We start from the raw sequence: 19,288 nt of genomic DNA, 5'->3' as shown, positions 1-19,288 counted from the left end.
AGTGTTTTATATACTGGAAGTACATTTTCAAGTTAAGCAGACTTTGTATGTTTATGAATGATAGTTGCATCTCTAAGTGCTTATTTACCTAGGTTTAGCTGTTGTGTTTCAGATTTTTTTTTTAAAAAAAAAAACAGTTAGTGGACCTCTTCACACAACCCTTTGGGCCATACCATTTCACTGGCAGTTGCTGGCAAAAGGGAAGGTGTGTGGGGAAGCTCATGGTGCCCCACGCACCCTCCCTCCATCAGATGAGAGAAAGGGTAGTTGCCCCACTGCCCTGTCCCTATCATATGGGGGAAAGGGGAGGAAAGTGTGGGTAGCTCTATCGAAGCTACCCAAAACACACTTTTCCCCCTGTGGTGGTGGGGGAAGCGCCTTCTACAGCTTCCCCTCCACTTTGGGAGAATTGTGGACAGGGCCTGCCATGTGTCATCTGATAGTGCTCGGCAGGCTCCGTGCAAGTGGCAAAACGGGGCTATTTTGCCCCGTGTGAAGTGCTATATTCATTTATAAATACTTAGGCTATTTTGAGAGGATCCAGCTTTTAAAAGTTCTTCTATCCAGAAACAAAGCCGCATCTGGGAAACATATGTCACCTTCATAAGCACAACAAAGAGTGAGGCACATTGCTGCTGCTGTTGTTGCTGTGTGCCTTCAAGTCATTTCTGAATTATGGCAACCTAAAATAAACCTTTCACTGGGTTTTCGGTTACAGAATTTGTTCAGAGGGAGTTTACCCTTGCCCTTCTCTAAGGATGGGAGAATGTGAGTTGCTCAAGGTCACCCAATGGTCTTCTTGCAATGTCAATCTAAGACCAAAAACAAATGTTGCAAACTCTGAAAGTGCTTGGAAGATATATTACATAAAGTGAAAATTGAGGTTGGATATGATAGGAGTAACCTGGTTTACAACAAGAATGAACACTTGCTACCTAGGTGCAATGCTCGGGCAAAAGCGAGACAAAGATCCTTATCCCACTAAAGTGAGATAAGATCCTTTATTTCACTTATGCACTAGCAAAAGTACATTTCCCCCATTTACTTATTTTTGTACACAGTCAAAACGGAAGCCATCCCATGATGCACAGCCACTTGTGGCTGTGTCTGGAAATCTGTTTTGCCAGTGAGCAAAGATGAAGAGAGGAATCCATTTTCAGGAGTCAGGTTTTCTGATTGAATAAAGCAGCAGGAAGTAGAAGACAGCCAGAAGAAGATGGGGAAGTGTCGTGGGATGGCTAGCCATCCCCAGAGATTAATCTTGCTGGGGTAAGTCGGGTCCCCACTCTATTCGATGCTTTGCCCCACTTTCCTCCTCTTTCCTCCTGCCCCTGGGATAGAGTCCAAAAAAATATGACAATCAAGTGGCTTTAGGAGGTTGTCCTTTCATTCAGACGTCACATTTATAAATATCCCATTAGTCAATAATATCCTCTTACTCAGAGGTGTAAGTCCTGGAGCATTTGATATAATTATCTGCTTTTGACTATGCCCAGTTCTTCAAAGGTTTAGTAAAAATACCATAAAAATATCCAGTCTGCCAGTTGTGAAATGATGTCCATGGGAACAGCAGGCAGAATTCTTTTTGATCCCCATAGAGATAAACTAACAGGCATGAACCATGCAATTTTGTTATCCTTGACCCAGCTTTAATGTGTTGATCTCAAAGTAACTAGGTCACCAGGTCTGGGGGTTCCAGGAAATCAAAACATATGTAGGATTTGAATTTATCAGAAGTAATTTGGCTTGTTAGTTCTGTGTGCTGTGTACATTTTTTTAATTTGCTATCTTCTTATATACAAAAGCAGTACATTAAAAAGAACTATATAGTAAATGTTATTCTGAAAACAGCATCCCCTATTAGTTACATAGTTCTACAACATAGCTCTTTTAGACTTCAAACTCTTTGGTTCATTTTTAGGCTTGTTACATAGATGAAGAAATTTAACAGAATGGGTGTCAAAATGCCCAGAAAGGGAGTACAGAGGTATTCAATGTTAATTTTATCCAATGCTTAGGCCAACACAGACTACTGTATCCACTGGAAATAAGTTCTTAGTCAGGCAGCAGTTACATAAAACAGCAGATACAACCAAACATCTACCCTCTTTATGATTATGCTGTGTTCTTCGATGCAACTCTGTGGTAACCTCCAGAGAAAGCATACCATAGATTCAACTGAAGGACCTAGAAAATGCCTAGAGGAACCATTTTTCTGCAAGCATGGGTAAGTGAAATTGCAGGTGTGGGTTTCATAGTTATGTGGGCCTTACTGTATTCTGTACAATGTTAACATAATTCAAATGAATGCAAGTATCATTATGCTGAATAGCGCATCTGTTTGCATCATGGGTGGAAGGTCCTAGTGATCCCTGCTGTTCAGCACTCAATTAGATCCCCATCCCCAAGCCAAAAATGAAATCAAGGACTGTTTCTGTACATGCAGAATGGTTGACTTGGCCTCTTTGATATCTGAGAAATTTTAGTTGGTTGTATAACTGTTTGGTAGAAGAAGCATTCCAGCATAATTCTGTTAGTTGGCAGTGGCTTTATCTCAACTACAAAGTAATCTTCATTGAATATAGCTACACTTCCCTCCAAGGGCAGTTTACAGTTGGGATATTTGCTCTGATTTCCTTTTTCTGTTTCATAATACTGTGGGTTATAACTGAGTCAAGAAATTATAAACAATTAATTATATGAACTTAGGACAATGGATTGATTAATCAATATGTTATATCTATATAAGTTTCGATCTGTGGACAGGATTCTAAAAGACTAAAACATTCTTCTTTGTGGGTAAGGAGGTGATTCTTCAGAGAGGGCATTGTTTAAGGAAAGTTGTTCCTCCTTCATATTCACATAGAAGGGAATCCCTCTTCTAAGATGTCATTTGGCGTCTACCGTTTTTATTAATGTGTGTGCATGTTTTAATAATACGTGCATCTGGTGCCTGGTTTATCAAGAGCACACTTTGTCATTAAAAAAATTATTTAGTCAGTTAATATAGCTGAGTAATCAGCCAAATGTTGAACTCCTTTATAATATGCATAGCAGTAAGACCAAAACAGATAATTCATCCCTTGTTTTGAAGCAAAAAGATCTCACCATTGAGCATATCTGTTTAGTACATAAGTCAATGTAATTGCTCATAATATTAACAGAATTATGTGCTCTCAAGAAATAGGTGCATGTGTTCTGACATGGCAGAGAGTCCCGTTTCTATCAAATTGAGTTCCCAAAAATGTAAAGCATGTATTTTTACAATGACACACGCCTTTAAAAACCTTCTGGCCTTTACACTATTTTGTTTGAAACAGTCTTCTATATACTCTTACTTCACTCTAAGACATACTTTTTTCTCTATATATCATATTTAAAAATGGGATGCATCGTAGAATTACAGGTCATATATATTTTTGTGTTGATGATGCTGAAATTAGTGTGTGTCTTACAATTGATAGTATCTAAGAAGATAGTAGACTGAGAAAAAATGTGTGTCAATACAGATTGGCACTAGAGATTATTCTTTATGTACCCTTCACGGCATCTAAGCCCAAAAAATTCACGTGCCATTATTAGCGAGAGAAGATCAACATGTCTCAATGTCCCTTGTAATATTAAAATCCTGATGGGATGCTTTCTGGCTCATTTTTATATTGAGACACCTTGGCCCAGCTAGTGGTTGATAGAATTTGTGAAAAAGTATAGTTCTGCATGTCTCTGGCATAGTTCACTTTAGCTGCTGAAGTGGGGAGAAAAAGTGCTGCTGTTTAGCAGCAAATCCACCTCCAAAGCCCTAAAGGCTGTGATCACTCATGAGCACATTCCCCTTTTGTTGCTCCTCTTGACTAGTGTAGCTTTTATGGCAAGCAGAGCCGAAATCCCCGCACACTATTGAATCCGTTACCTTTGGAACACCTTGAATTGAAAGGTCCGTCGTCGCGCAGCCCCTTTCAAGTATTTCCAAACAAAGTCTGCAGTGTGGGCAAGAGAAAAAGGGCAGCCTTGTCTCTGGAGTTTCTCAGCGCAATGCCTGCCTCGGCTTCTTCTTAATAGGGTTGAGCAGCCCTGGATTCGTTCTGGTTGGAAAGCCAGCACTGAACGAAAGGGTCATGGGTGTGAGTTACTATGGTTATTGAGCAGCATCACCCGTAGTTTTGCTCTCATGGGCATTAAAGCACATAATAATGGACAAACAACAGTGGTTAAAGCAAGCAGGTAGGATTACTATGTTCTTTTGTCAGAAGTATATAATGTCTTGTAGTCAGTTTTAAAGACTTCTCAACCCCCCAAATCCATCCAGCAGCCGCCCGCTGAGTAATTTTGTATGCTTAATCTCTCGCCCTTCACTACAAGCTTTCTGCTAATTTGAGGCAAATGGGTATTTTTGACACTAAATAGGGCAGTAAAGAATCTGTGACCTAGAAAAACTCCATTCCGAGGCAGTGAGAGGAGAGAAATATTCTTTCAGCGGACTTTTGTAAGACCTTTGTGAATGACATAAAACAGTTCTGACTAAACCGCACTGGAGCCTTTTGCTGAGTGGGTTTGCAAGCGAGCGAGGGAAGGGGGCGAAAACTTTCTGCCGAACGTCTTACACACACACACACACACACACACAGGCAAACACACACATTTACTTTAACTTCCCCCCATAAAACTTGTCACTTCAGATTGCCATCAGCCGCCACAACAATAATCATTTCATGCTTATTGCTAATTGCAAGCACAGCTGAGGCCCAGCGGGAGCTCCTTGCACAGTCCCAGGCCTTTATACCAGCCTCAATCTGTTGTATTGCACTTGTTCACACACGCACACAAGCACACATACTCGCCCATGCACACACAAAAAAGCTACCAGCAAAGGCAGAAAGAGGCAGAGTCACAGGTTTCTTGTAATCCCCCGGCTACCCTGCTGACAACTCAGCCCCAGAAGCATTCCTCGTTTTGTTCGCCTCTTTACAAAAGCCGAAGTGACCTTAAGCTAGTAGTATGTGGGCTTCTTCTTCTTCTCTCCCCCCTTCTTTTTCCCCACCTCCCTCCTTCTTTTCTTTTTTTGAAATGAAGAATACAGCTCCTTCAGGTGCATTAAGAAGCAGAGCTGCATCTGGCTTATGAGATTCTGTTTGCAGCACCCCTGGCGTGAGCTGCAGCTTCCTGTAACTTGGAAAATGTGAGTGTGAACCAAAGGTTCATGGCAAAGAACAGGAGGTCAGGCTTACCATTCAAACCTACTGAAAGGAAAGGGGAGTTTGCAGATGTTCGGGTGGATGTGTAATGACACCACCTCCCTCAAAGTGCAGGAAGCTAGGACAGTTTTCCATAAAATGTGCCGCCACCGCCATTGGGGTGTGTTACTTTGCAGATCTATTCATATCCATTTTTCTCCCCATGTGACTTTTATTTTCAGGCAAGGCGCTGGTAATTCATCATCCCTATATGAGAAAACTTAAATTGCCCTAGGCTGATACAGAGGGATTTATGATAACTGATTAAGAGAGCTATGTGGGGGTTTTTTCAATACACCAACTAGCAAATAGTTTTGAATTATAAGGCAAGCCCCACTATTAGCACCGCCATCTGCATTTGGCAGCTTATATTGGGAGCCTCCGGTGGTGCAGTGGGTTAAACCCTTGTGCCGGCAGGATTGATAACTTGAAGATTGGGTTGCTGACCTGAAGGTTGCCAGTTCAAATCCAATCCAGGAGAGCACAGATGAGCTCCTTCTATGAGCTCCAGCTCCATCCCCGGACATGAGAAAATCCTCCCACAAGGATGGTAAAACATCAAAACATCAGGGCATCCCCTAAGCCACATCCTTGCAGACAGCCAATTCTTTCACACCAGAAGTGACTTGTAGCTTCTCAAGTTGCTCCTGACACACAAAAAAATGGGTGTCATGAAAGTAAAGTAAGTAGTTAGCTATTCATCCATAGGATTCTTATTGCCAAGGAAGAGGCACTGATATAACTTAACCAGCCTTGGGTAACATGAACATGGACTTTGGGAGGAGGACCAATTGCTTGTGAGAAACATTTGGCCCCATGCCATAGAAAGGTGTGCCTAGGAAGTCAGAATATCGTCTCAGAGTTGTTTCAAATGTAACTGCTTCCTTATTAAAGTCACTCTTCCATATAAGAAAATCAACACCAATTGCATATAGATTGGACTAATATATATTCCAGATCACCTACTCTTGATCTACCACATGTCTAGGTAGCTCGGTAGAAGTGTGAATGTGCATACCCCTCTACATTTGCCTTACTGTCTTTGCATAAAACTGAACGGTTGCCCATTGCAAGAAATTCATCTTATCAGTAGCAGCTCAGATGGGGCAGGTCTTCACTTTGAAAACCTGAAGGCTGAGTCCTGGAACGTTTGGGATAATTAAAGGAAAAACTGCTGAAGCTTGTGTGGGGGTCCTTTGCCATAGCAGATGGGAGAAACAATGTTGTAATAATACATTTAGTATTGCTTTCACGATAGTCAGACTGTTTTGGGCTTCAGTTGGTTGTCATTGTTTTAAAGTACTGCATTTTATTTATTTTTTTCAGTACTTGCAAGTAGACAAAATTAAGCATTATCTTCTTTGCCAATGTTGACCTCATACACACACATTGTAAAAACAGTGTTGTGCTGCACAGTTATATTACAATTGAGCTGCCTTGAATCATTGTGGCACATAACAGATTGTCTAAGAAAAGCACAGACTTTGGGAAACAGAAATACTGATTTTTAACAATTTTATGACATAAATTGTTTTTGTTGCCAGGGGTCTAAACGTTTTCTTATATCAGTCCTAACAAATTGTGTTCTCCTGTGTGCCCTATGAGAATATGATAACCATAATGATGGCAAGAATTTTGTTGTCCTTGGTGACCTAATTGTGGAAAGACAAGAGGAGTAGCCTCAAGGCAGGGAGGTTCCAGAGGGCTTTCTATCTAATGGCCATTGGCCACTGGTCCTATGAAGTGCAATGCTGAATTTACAGCATCCAGCATAGAGGAATAATTTCTTCCCATTGCACTAGCTACATACTTTCGGCAGACTTGGATGCCAGGCTAGCTGCTTACTTGGAGATAAAATTCCTTGAAACCAGCATCTTATTTAAAATATGTCTTCATGGCAATGTTACTATCGATTGACCACAAAATGCTATGGGTAGATCCATATGTGAATTACACATGCAACAAATTATAATCTACTAACTACAAACCACATAACACAAAGCTGAAATATAATTGTTAACACACCTGCCATTAAACTAATAAAGAACTATTTTTAATAGGGAACAAAGACCAAAAATGACTTCCAACTACAACTAGAGTTGGAAGGAGCCTCAGATTGAAACTGCATTGTACACTCAGTTTGAAACTGCATTATATGCATCTAGTCTAACCAAATAATGCAGTTTCAATCTGCATTATTACAGCAGTGTAGATGGGATCTTACTTCTATCTTTTCTGCAGTTATAATTTGATCCTTATATTCTATCTATGTATTTACCTCAACTAATTGATAAAACTGATAATAATTAAACTATCTTCATTTTGTTTTTTAAAAAAACTCAATTAGGGGTTTCCAATCTTTAACAAAAAAAGGTTTTCTTTATTCCAAATAGAAGGTTTGTCCATTTATGAGAAATTATTAATTTTGAATCTTCTCCCAAAATAATTGAGTCCTTCTTCTATCCGGGCAGCTGTTGCCATATATTGAAGTATTCTTCCATAGTTCCTTTCTTGCTGATCTTCCTTGAATCCCAAGAGAAAAAAGTTCAGATTTCAGTTGAATGTTTATCTTCAAAATCTTTTGTGTAACAATAGATATTTGAATCGAATATAGTTCTGGGCCCTTTTTTTCATTTTCAGCATACTTTCAATGATCCTTTTTACATCTTTGATCAAAAAATGTGTCTGATACTAACAATACATCATTTTATTAAAACTCTCCTTCAAATCCAACCCAGGGAGAGTGCGGATGAGCTCCCTCTACCAGTTCTCAGGTCACTCCTGACATGAAAAAAAAAATCACCTCTACAGTGTTCCTTCACTTATTGGGGGGTTACGTTTCTGGACCACCCACAAGAAGTGAAATCCGTGAAGTAGGGACGCTATATTTATTTTAATATTTATACATTATTTTAGTAGTTATACACTATTTGAAGTCTTTATCAACCAATCGTGTGTTGAACCACAAAGTAGTGAGGGAACACTGTATTTTCTTTTAAAATTAGTTTTGGCTGTTTTAGTGTGTATTCCAAAACCATGCTCCTAACCAATTGTTTTGTCTGAAAAATACCATTTTTGACCTATTTTTCCTAATCCTAAAAATTAGGAGGCATTGGATCCCAAGGGCTGCATGTGGTTTACAACTTGTATTATTCACACCCTTGTTTTAAGAAATAATCTGAAGCCTTTGTCTTTGACAGTACTTTTTTCATTAATGTTTTATGTAACTGGAGCATCCCGTGTTCATCTTCTTATTACTGAGGATGTGCAACTTGAAATCTACTTACCTGAGAGTAGCTTAAGTCAGTCGAATTTACTTCTGTGCATGTTTGGAATGCATGTTAGACTAGGACTATATCTATACTGGAGACGTAATCTATACCATATTAATTGCTGTGACTCAATGCTGTGAAATCCTGGGATTTGTAGTTTAATAAGAAACCAGCACTCTATGGCAGAGAAGGCTAAAGATCCTGGAAAATTACAACTCTTGTGATTCCATGGCTTTGAGTCATGGTAGTTAAAGTGGTATCAAACTGTAACAGTTATGCAATGCAGATACACCCTCAGTCTGCAAAAGCTTGTACTACCGAATGCATTATTTCAGTCAATCTCTAAGGTGCTGCAAAATCCCTTTGCAAAGATTTCAACTATTTAGCTACACATTTCGATCGAGCAGATTTAAAGTGTTATCCTCCATATATATATATATATATATATATATATATATATATATATGAGCCCCAGTGGCGAAGTGCGTTAAAGCGCTGAGCTGCTGAACTTGCAGACCGAAAAGTCCCAGGTTCAAGTCCCGGGAGCGGCTTGAGCGCCCGCTGTTAGCTCCAGATCCTGCCAACCTAGCAGTTCAAAAACATGCAGATGTGAGTAGATTAATAGGTACCACTCCGGCGGGAAGGTAACGGCGCTCCATGCAGTCATGCCAGCCACATGACCTTGGAGGTGTCTACGGACAACGCCAGCTCTTCGACTTAGAAATGGAGATGAGCACCAACCCCCAGAGTCAGACATGACTGGACTTAATGTCAGTGGAAACCTTTACCTATATATATATATATATATATATACACACACACACACACACACACACACACACACACACACACACACACATATATATATATATATATATATATATATATATATATATATATATATATTCATTCATTCAGGGGGGAAAGTCCCAGTGTGTTCAGGAAAGTGTGTATAGGAGTTTGGCTTGATTTGCTACATTTCATGAATCAATTAATTTTGGCAAGGAACGAAGTGTGTCAGGTAATAGAGTAAAATAAATTGCATATTCCTATTATTGTTGGTAACCAAGACAAACTTAACCAATCGTCTTAAGCAGTGCGAGTAGTACGTCGGACTTGAATTGGTTCAAAATAAATGCCGCATAACAGGAAAGCAAACATGGTAATCACTTAATTCCAGAAAATCTTTGTGACTATCGGCAAATTGCATCACTTTAGCTATCTTTGGGATTGAAAAGGCCGCAGGGTTACATGGTTGGAAAAGAACAAGCAGCGTATATTAAACAAGAGATCCTCATTACCTTGGGATGCAAAGCCAAAACGATAAATATTTATGAGGTAGCCTGTGCCCAAAAGCCTCTGAGAGAATGAGAACATTCTGTTTGTGACAGTCTGAAAAAAGGCAGAGCTGAGTAATTGAGAGTAAGTTACAGGACGAAAAACTTACCCTCTTGAGTTGATGTGCAAGTCTAATGAGGAAAGTGGGGCGCTGCCCAACAACACACGCTGTCACACCTCAGCTCAACTGCCCCGGGGATCCGGCTGTAAACTTGACAGCCAAGGACATTCTGCATTCAAAGCAGGGTACCACAACTAGGTTTCATTCGCCCCTTTTGCCCCTATCCTGTGACTGCGATCATCCATGCGAAGGAAATTGATTTCAATGCAAGCAACTGCTATAAAGAGGGAATGCTACTTTGCAAGCTCACTTTTCTAACAGTGGTTGAAAAGAACTGCTGGCAGGGCTCCTATATCTTCAACAACTGAATGGCAAGGCGAAGTTTAACAGGTGATGCTCTTCCTCAGGGAGCTGGGGCTGCTTCTAGGACTGTTAAAGGAGCACACCTAGAAAATAATAACGTTAAAACCTTGTAATGAGTGGTTGTTAAAATACCTACTCTTCTTGCTAAGGTTGAGTATCTCTTATCTAAAATGCTTGGGATCAAAAATGTCCTATATTTTGGATTTTTCTTTCAGATTTTGGAATATAGTGAAATCTCGATGTGAGAGTTTAATTTGTTCCATGACCAACCTCTTAACTCAATATGCTCTTATCTCAAAGCATATTTTCTCATTGAAATATTAATCCGTTCTGGCCCCAGGAAAGCCACTCCCCTTTTTTGTTATGTTTTTTAAATAAGAAAATGTACTCCATGAATAACAAATAATGTATCAGTGCACATTCACATAGAACAACAAAAAAGAAATATCAACTTTAACATGGTAGAAGCACAAAGTTGTGGCAAGGAAGCACAAAGTGAAGATGAAGAAACAACATTTTCTTCATATTGTACTCAATCCAGCCTCCCTCCCTCTCTTGCTCTCTCTCGATCTCTCTCTCTTCATGAAGCTAAACATACCAAGAATAAAAACCACACAAAATCAACTAACCCAAAGTTCCTCATAGTGGACAGGAGCATGAGGCATGGAGGCTGCTCCCTTGAGGCCCAGAAGCCCTATACTCTCAATCTAGCATTCCCTCTCATGCCAGCTCTTAACTCAAAATGCTGGTCTTGTGTTAAAGTGAAAACTCAAAACTCTCCTAAGTTGGGATGCTCTGAGAGTAGAGGATCCACTGTACTTGCATACATATTATGAGATAACTTGGAAATAATGTTGGAGATAGCAACTTTCTCAGACCTCCTCAATCTAATGTTTTGTCTGTTTATAATGTGTTGGTTTATTTCCTGAAGTGTGTATCTTATTTGGTTTGCAGTTTCCCTAGCACTATGTATTTAAAGCAGTGGGAGGGGCTGCAGACCATGTGGCTGGTTCAATGACTGTTTAGAATGTTCATTTTTAAAAGTATGACAATTAGAAGACAGTTGAGGCTTGAGTCTGTTAGAGTGCATAAGCCAATATTAGAAGCTAGTAGTCAGTTGAGGCTTGAGTTTCCTTGGAAGTAGACTGTTTAAAAAGATAGCTATACAGGGCAACATAGTTTTGAAGAGACTGTTAAAGACTATAAGTTAAAGATACAAACGGAAACATTTTAAAGTTTAACCTGACAAGAAATATACCTGTATATTTAAATACATGAAGTTAGGAGTAAAACAAACATGTTACTTTAAAAGAAGCATACTTGAATCTTTGTCTCCTGGGAACATCGAATAGAAACAAAATATCTACATGCCCAGTGATTTTTCATTACCCAATAAACTAAAGGAACACCTCTGAAACTCTGCTACTCAATAGGTTATGATCCTAACAGGTCGCAATCCCCATTAGATTGTGATCCTAACAGGTCTGAATCTAATAGTCCAATAGATAGGACTCAAGTCCTATTATCTGGTGATTTTTTCCTGATGTATAGATAGCAATATGCCTGTTGTTTGGCACATGTCTAGGAGAACTCTCATTTTGTTTTGCAGCAATGGTACACCAGCTCCATGAACATTGTTTGTACCTGGCTGACAGACCGCATGGACATTCAGCTCCACATCTATCAACTGAAAATTCTTATTAGGATAGTTAAGGTAAGCCTATTTTAGTTGGGGGGGGGGGGGGTCTTTGAAAGGCAACATTTTCCATTACATAAGAAGTAAAATGAGAAGCGGGTATGCCAAGGTGAATGATGGGCTAAACACAGAGAAAGCATCAAATCTGGGAATGATTCTAAATCTGATTATCACAAAGCCTGTATCTCCCAATATGACCCATCTTCAAGTGGAGATCTTTTTGCTCTATCCCAGCACTCTTACAGGCTCATTTGTTGGGAACATGGGGGAGAGCCTTCTTGGTGGCTGCCCCATGGCTATGGAGCTCTTTTCCAAGGAAGGCTCATTTGGCCCCCTCTCTGCTCTCTTTTTGCCAGTAGGCACAGAACGTCTTACTTAAACAGACCTCCTGCTTTAACTGGTAGTACATATTACAATATGTTCAGTACATATTACATATTGCAATATGTAATATTTATTTATTTATTTATTTACAGTATTTATATTCCGCCCTTCTCACCCCGAAGGGGACTCAGGGCGGATCACATTATAACACACATAGGGCAAACATTCAATGCCCATAAACACATCAAACAGAGACTGAGAGACACACACGCAGAGGCAAGTTAACTTTCTTCTGAGGGGATGTTCGATTCTGGCCACAGGGGGGAGCAGCTGCTTCATCATCCACACTGACGGCACTTCCTCATTCCAGGTCGTAAATTAGTTAATCTTGCCTCCCCACTTTATAAGTGGTACCTTATCTCCTACTTGATAGATGCAACTATCTTTCGGGTTGCTAGGTCAGCAACGAGCAGGGGCTATTTTTTATTTTTAATTGACGGGTGCTCACCCCGCCACGGGCTGGCCTCGAACTCATGACCTCATGGTCAGAGTGATTTAAGGCAGCTGCTCAACAGCTGTGCCACAGCCCGGCCCAACTGAACATGTTTTAAATGAATGTTTTAATTGAATTTGTTGTTTGGTACTTTTCAAAATGTAATTTTTGGACTATTTATTTTAACATCTGTTATAAGGTGCTTTGGGTCCCATATTGGGAGAAAGAGGATTCGTTAATTGAGTCATCTATGGGAAACGATTGTTGAACTGTCTCTCTCAGGGGTTTCAGGGGCTTTGTAGAGAAATGTAAAAGCAATATGTTTGAGTTGAGGAAGCTACTCATCAAAGAAGGTGAGAGTGGAGAAAACACAGAAAATATGCTCCTATGCAAAGAGGAACATTGTTTCAATACCTTACTTGTCCTACATCCTCGCTACAACCTGATCTTTGATGGCATGAATTTAGATCCGACGTTGTCCTGCATAGTGTAGTGGTTCTCAACCTGTGGGTCCCCAGGTATTTTGGCCTACAACTCCCAGAAATCCCAGCCAGCTTACCAGTTGTTAGGATTTCTGGGAATTGAAGGCCAAAACATCTGGGGACCCACAGGTTGAGAACCACTGACTTAGTGCCATGAAGCAGCATCAGAAGTATGCCATACTATAGCTGCTTCCTAGATTAACATTGACTCAGTTCCTATGGTCAACATAAATTATTATTATTATGTTTATGTTTATTATGTTTATTATATTTGTTTATACCCCGTTTTTTCTCTCCACAAGGAGATGAAACTAGTATTCTTCCTTACATCAGGTTAACTTCTCCAGATCTATTAGAATATAAGCATATTTCATCACATCTAAATGCGGTACACTCAGTGCTCTACTTTCAAAAATATTAAAATATTTTCAGAAAATCAACAACATTTTGGTAAAACAGGGTACTGAGGCACATTTTTCCAAACAATAATAATAATACTTCAAATAAATAACCACCCATACTCCAAATGCCCCAAAAATACCTAGCATGAGGAATTTCCTATAAACATCCATCAAATTTCTGAAACAACACAAAACTGTCAAAACCAAAAATTAATTCTTAGCCCAGAATGTCATGATGCAATTATCCACCTTTGCTCTATAAGAGTTGTTATTGTATTTGGATGAGTACTGTGTCTCCACATTATTTTCATAGCTAGCATTCAGTGTAATTTCATGTACAGAGCTGTACATGTACAATCATATATTTTGTGTACAGTCCTTTGGATAGTAATGTAATAAATTCAAGAGTAGGATGGATATAGTGGCCCAGTTTGAAAACAAACAATATCTCTGTGGACATCTTTCGCTCTTTTTCCTTCTGTTTTCATATTTCTAGCTTACATTTATTCCAACCACAGTTCACTTAGGAAACAAGTGACTTCTGAACTAGGAAATTGTGGTTCAGTTGGATAGCAATCATTGTCACTGATTTTAGGTCAAGGGTCTTTGTGGTTGTTGTTGTAAATACAACACGGAAATATTCACATAAAAACTGAAATGATTTCTCTTACAATCAACACTGGCATATTAGGGGAATAAGGATTACAAGGGAGAAATAAGATATACTTTAAACACCTCTCGCTTTGTCTCTGTGTGTGTATGCATGCTGAACTCACGATAATTATTTCAGTGTGAAATCTCAGTGGCTTACATGAAATAATAAGATCACAGGAGGAGGTAAATACCCGTTTGATCATTTGCTGGTGCTGTGTGGTGCCTCTTGTTGAAAATCAGAAGTAAATATCCTGAAAATCAAGGCTTGAATAAGTTATCAGAAGAGCTTTTAATTTTCATAAATAAAAGCAATTGGTGTCACCACATTATTATTACACGTTAGTTCGGGGAACACAAAAAAGCATAGAAGATTACTTTTGCGCAATTAAAGCTATGTAGCGCCTCAAAATAATAACAATGTGTCTAGGCATATTAGATCTCCAAACATACCTTTAAACTTTTTTCTGATATTAAACGGCACATGTGTTTTACTGCTGCTTGCCATTTTAAATCGCAACTGCAATCTGTATAATTGAAAAGACTAAACCTAGCCAAAGGCAAATAAAAGTTTTTGTAGGCTATTATAATTCAGCCACCACTGAGAAAAGCTACCCATGACTAGACAAACAGAGGGTTTCCAGCCCCATCTTCTCTTGTAATTGTAATGTGGGGACTGAGGGAACTTGCACAAGAGAGGATTAACAGGCAGGAGGTGGTCCTTAAGTTATTTGTCATTTACAACTCTCCTTATATATAAAGTTCTGTAAACCTGAGGTAGTTTGTTCTTTGTCATCTCACCCCATAAGCTTCCTGCTAAACCCAGAGACCTTTGAGGAAACACTAATATAAAAAGAAAGAGATACGATGGGCTCACTGAGCTTCCAGTTCTGCAGATTTCTAGTTTTATTTGAAGGCAATTTTTTGTGAATTGCAAGATATCATGTATATTTGTGACGGAAAGCACTAATTGTAATATCCACTACTCACAGAAAGACAGCCTTATCACAGCAAAGGCACATTTCCAAATATTCATTTGCAGCGGTAACATGAATGTAGTATATGGAAGACACTTCTAGAAAAAAAATCAGTGGATGGAAGGAAAGGAAGCTTAGTAGCCTTGGGTTCCATGCTGACATAAAACTGTGTTATTATGTGCCTTCAAGGTGGGTTTTTTTTCATGTCATGAGCGACCTGAGAAACTGCAAGTCACTTCTGATATAAGAGAATTGGCCGTCTGCAAGGACATTGCCAGATTTCAGATTTTTTAATGTTTTTACCATCCTTGTGGGAGGCTTCTCTCATGTCCTCACATGGAGCTGGAGCTGATAGAGGGAGCTCATCTATGCTTTCCCCAGGTTGGATTCAAACCGGCAACCTTCAGGTCAACAACCCAACATTCAAGTCAGCAGTCCTGCCAGAACAAGGCTTTAACCCACTGTGCCACCGGGAGCTCCAGTTCAAGTTGGTTTTGACCTAGGAGCCTAAGGAGAATCTCTCCTGAGCTTTTCTTGGCAAGATTTGTTCAGTTGCCTTTGCTTCCCTCTGAGGTTCAAAGAAGGTGACTTGCCCAAAGTCACCCAGTGGCTTCCCTTGCCAACCCTGGTCTCCAAAGTCATCATCTGATGCTCAAACAACTACATCACAGTGGCTCCCAGGCATAAGTAAAGGGAAATACATACATATATACATACATACATACATACATACATACATACATACATACATACATATATACATACATACGCACACATACCCATTTCCTATTTTTTCCAATTTGGGACTCAAGGTATCTTACAAAGGTTCATATGGATACAGCTAAAAAAAGAGTGTGGAAATCACAAATACCAACAAATCCCCACAAATAAGTCACTAATACTTCATGGCTAAACATATTTGAAAGCTGTTTAAAAATTATTAGCTATGACTAATCAGAGTCAGTTACAAAGACAGGGATCTCAAAGAAGGCAATACTATTAAACTTTTATCAAAAAACATTGTATTTATTATTATTGTAGTTATTAATTATGCTTAAAGAAATACAAACAGAGGTTACATAGCTAACCTTCAGTAATGTTTAAGTTGTATATTCCTGCATGGCAGGACGTCAGATTAAATGGACCTTGGGTTCCTTTGAGTCTTTCGGGTTATATGGCCATGTTTCAGAAGCTCTCTCTCCTGACGTTTCATCCACATCTGTGGCAGGCATCCTCAGATGTTGTGAGGTATGTTGCAAACTCCCTTGCCTAGTTTCCAACATACCTCACAACCTCTGAGGATGCCTACCACAGATGTGGGCAAAACATCAGGAGATAATGTTTCTGGAACAAGGCCATACAGCCCAAAAGACTCACAGCAACCCAGTGATTCTGGCCATGAAAGCCTTCGACAATACATTAAATGGACCTTGCTGTCCTTTCCAACTCCATGGTTCCATGATATTTTATAAAAGTTTTCTTTGCATGGTTATTTTTTAAAATATCAGTAAATAAAAGTAAAGGAAATGTTTTATCATTACTTAGAAATATTAAAAATATTTTTGTTGAAATATTTAATAAATTCTGGGTAAATAATTAATTTCAGTGATCTATTCCCAGAATCTTCAAGTAACTTTTCAGAAATAAATGCTTATCTTATGGTAAGCACCTATTTCTAAAAAGGAAAAAGGTAACTTGAAACTGAATTAGTGGTGCAGATGCTAGCTAATGTATATTGTGCTTGGTCTTCCTTCCGCAATATTCCACATCATGACTTCCCTTCCCCAGAAAAAATACAGAGATTTTCGATTGCAAGGAGTTCTGGATTCCACCTTGAACAGCAAGACCTATGACACCGTGCGAAACCGCCTGACTGTAGAAGAAGCCACAGCCTCCGTAAGTGAAGGTGGAGGACTTCAGGGGATCACCATGAAGGACAGCGATGAAGAAGACGAAGACGATGATTAGCTCTCTAGATCTAGAAGCCTCCAACTTGGATGTAGCCTGGAAACCAGTGCATGTAATCTAGTCTGTTATTCAGTTAGCCACATTAGGAAATGTTCTGTCCGCTCTAAATGCCCATGGAAAGTCTACCAATACAATTGCCATTTTAGCTGTGTGGTACTTAAGACTTAGCACCTCTGTTTCGATTCATTGAGTTTCCTGACTTCATATCTATATGTTCATAAGCAATATGGAGCACCATTGTTTAAAAAAATGTGAACGGAAACAAAATCTGCATAGAAAACATGCTAGGTGTGTCCCTGTTATGACTCAAGTATAAATGATGCTTCATTAATGTACTGTATACATTGATGGTTAAAAAAAATGTTGTGGAGACAAGTGAAACAAGTACTTTCATATCTTTGTTTCTCTCCTACGGATGCCAAGTGGTTCGAAACAGAGTGTGGCTACTACAAAATGACACCTCTTTTGTACATTTGGGGGTGGGGGAAACACGTAAAACAGACATTGGAATTTTTCCTGTTTAATATACCCATGCACTTTCCCTCCAATATATACAGCTAACTACGTAGAAGTGACATACCAATGGAATACTAGTCATCCATCTCGCCACAATGGGTTGACCTTTATCACCTTGTCCACATTACAGTTCAGAGCAGTTGTTTTATGTCAATGTCTTACCCCTCTCTAAATGTTACACTTTTGTTCAAAGTTCCGATAACTGTGTTTGTAAAAAGGACAACTTTAATTGCAATCTTAGACTATACAGATGTGTTTATAATGATAATAATAATGATAATAATAATAATAATAATAATAATGACAATATATGAAGATTTCTTTTAGTAGATTGTAACCATAATTTAAATCTCCTTTTGTTTTCACAATGGTTTTTATATCTTGTCATGTACATTGCATTTGGACCAGTAACTTGCATGACCTTGGGTTCCCCCATTCTCTTCCAGAAGCTTTTATTTTCTGTGTAATATAGTGAATCCATCTTGCTTTTTTTGCCTTATACAAGCCAACAGTTGTAAAAGTGTGAGGACTGTGGCTTCTCAATAAATAACTATTCAGATGTCCTAAAGAAAATTGCTGGAGTCTTTCTATGTCTGCCTTGGGAAAAGGAAACAAGAGATTCGCAAGAACAATGTAAGAGCCCCTTCCTGCTAGAATAAAGAATACATTTTTGTTTGACATGCTTGGGGTTTTTAATAGCTTTTTTAAATGAAGGGCTTGTTTTTATATTTTCGTACAAAGCTGCTGCTGCAGAGGCAGTAAAAGGCATATTTTCTTGAGAGACTATCTCACTGGGCATATTTAGCCTACAGAAGAGAAAGCTGAGAGGAGACAGGATGAGGGCCATGGATAAATATGTGAGAGAAGTCATAGGGAGGAAGGAGCAAGCTTGTTTTCTGCTGCCCTGGAGACTGGGACACAGAACAATGGCTTTAAACTACAGGAAAGGAGATTCCACCTGAACATCAGGAAGAACTTCCTCACTGTGAGGGCTGTTCGACAGTGGAACTCTCTCCCCCAGGCTGTGGTGGAGGCTCCTTCTTTGAAGGCTTTCAAGCAGAGGCTGGGTTGCCATCTGTTAGGGGTGCTTTGAATGTGATTTTCCTGCTTCTTGGCAGGGGGTTGGACTGGATGGCCCACAAGGTCTCTTCCAACTGTGATTCTATGAAAGCCAATAGGATTTATTTTTTAGAAAGCCTAGATATGAGCAAAACAGAAATGTTCAAGTATTGTCCTGTTATGACTTTCTAAGTAATAATTTAATAAATAAGAATTAAAATGAGACCAAAATTTATTAATTTAAAAAAATTACAATTAAATTTAATATGTGAAAGCAACAATAATTCAAAAATATATACCATCTCTTTATAAAGCCCTTCTGCCTGCCGGTGTATGATGCAAGCATTAGTTAATGGCCTCATAAAGCAGATAAGTTGATCATATGTGAATGTGGTCCTTCACATTTGGACAAAAGTTTCAAACTTTAATATAAATATAATATTAATATAAATGAGA

General features: G+C 39.1%; 1 protein-coding gene and 1 long non-coding RNA gene across 19 annotated transcripts in view; one reads left to right on the top strand and one right to left on the bottom strand.

The window, feature by feature from the left end:
* Positions 1-18,451, top strand: part of cadps (calcium dependent secretion activator) — a 445,008-nt gene extending 426,557 nt beyond the window's left edge. For all 18 annotated transcript variants that reach the window (XM_062969670.1, XM_062969676.1, XM_062969674.1 and 15 more), the window contains 2 exons: positions 11,875-11,979; positions 17,078-18,451. In XM_062969670.1, coding sequence (XP_062825740.1) covers positions 11,875-11,979; positions 17,078-17,257 — 285 coding nt within the window. In that variant the 3' untranslated portion in view covers positions 17,258-18,451. The remainder of the gene's footprint in view (positions 1-11,874; positions 11,980-17,077) is intronic.
* LOC103279514 (uncharacterized) lies at positions 6,527-11,182 on the bottom strand. The gene is made up of 3 exons (XR_506844.3): positions 10,895-11,182; positions 9,951-10,348; positions 6,527-7,754 (listed from the first exon to the last, which is right to left on the bottom strand). It is a non-coding gene; the product is annotated as an uncharacterized LOC103279514 (long non-coding RNA).
* Positions 18,452-19,288: the final 837 nt, after the last annotated feature.

This window comes from Anolis carolinensis, chromosome 2, assembly GCF_035594765.1.
Source record: "Anolis carolinensis isolate JA03-04 chromosome 2, rAnoCar3.1.pri, whole genome shotgun sequence".
Taxonomy (NCBI): Eukaryota; Metazoa; Chordata; class Lepidosauria; order Squamata; family Dactyloidae; genus Anolis; species Anolis carolinensis.
This window is presented reverse-complemented; position numbering and strand designations above follow the sequence as displayed.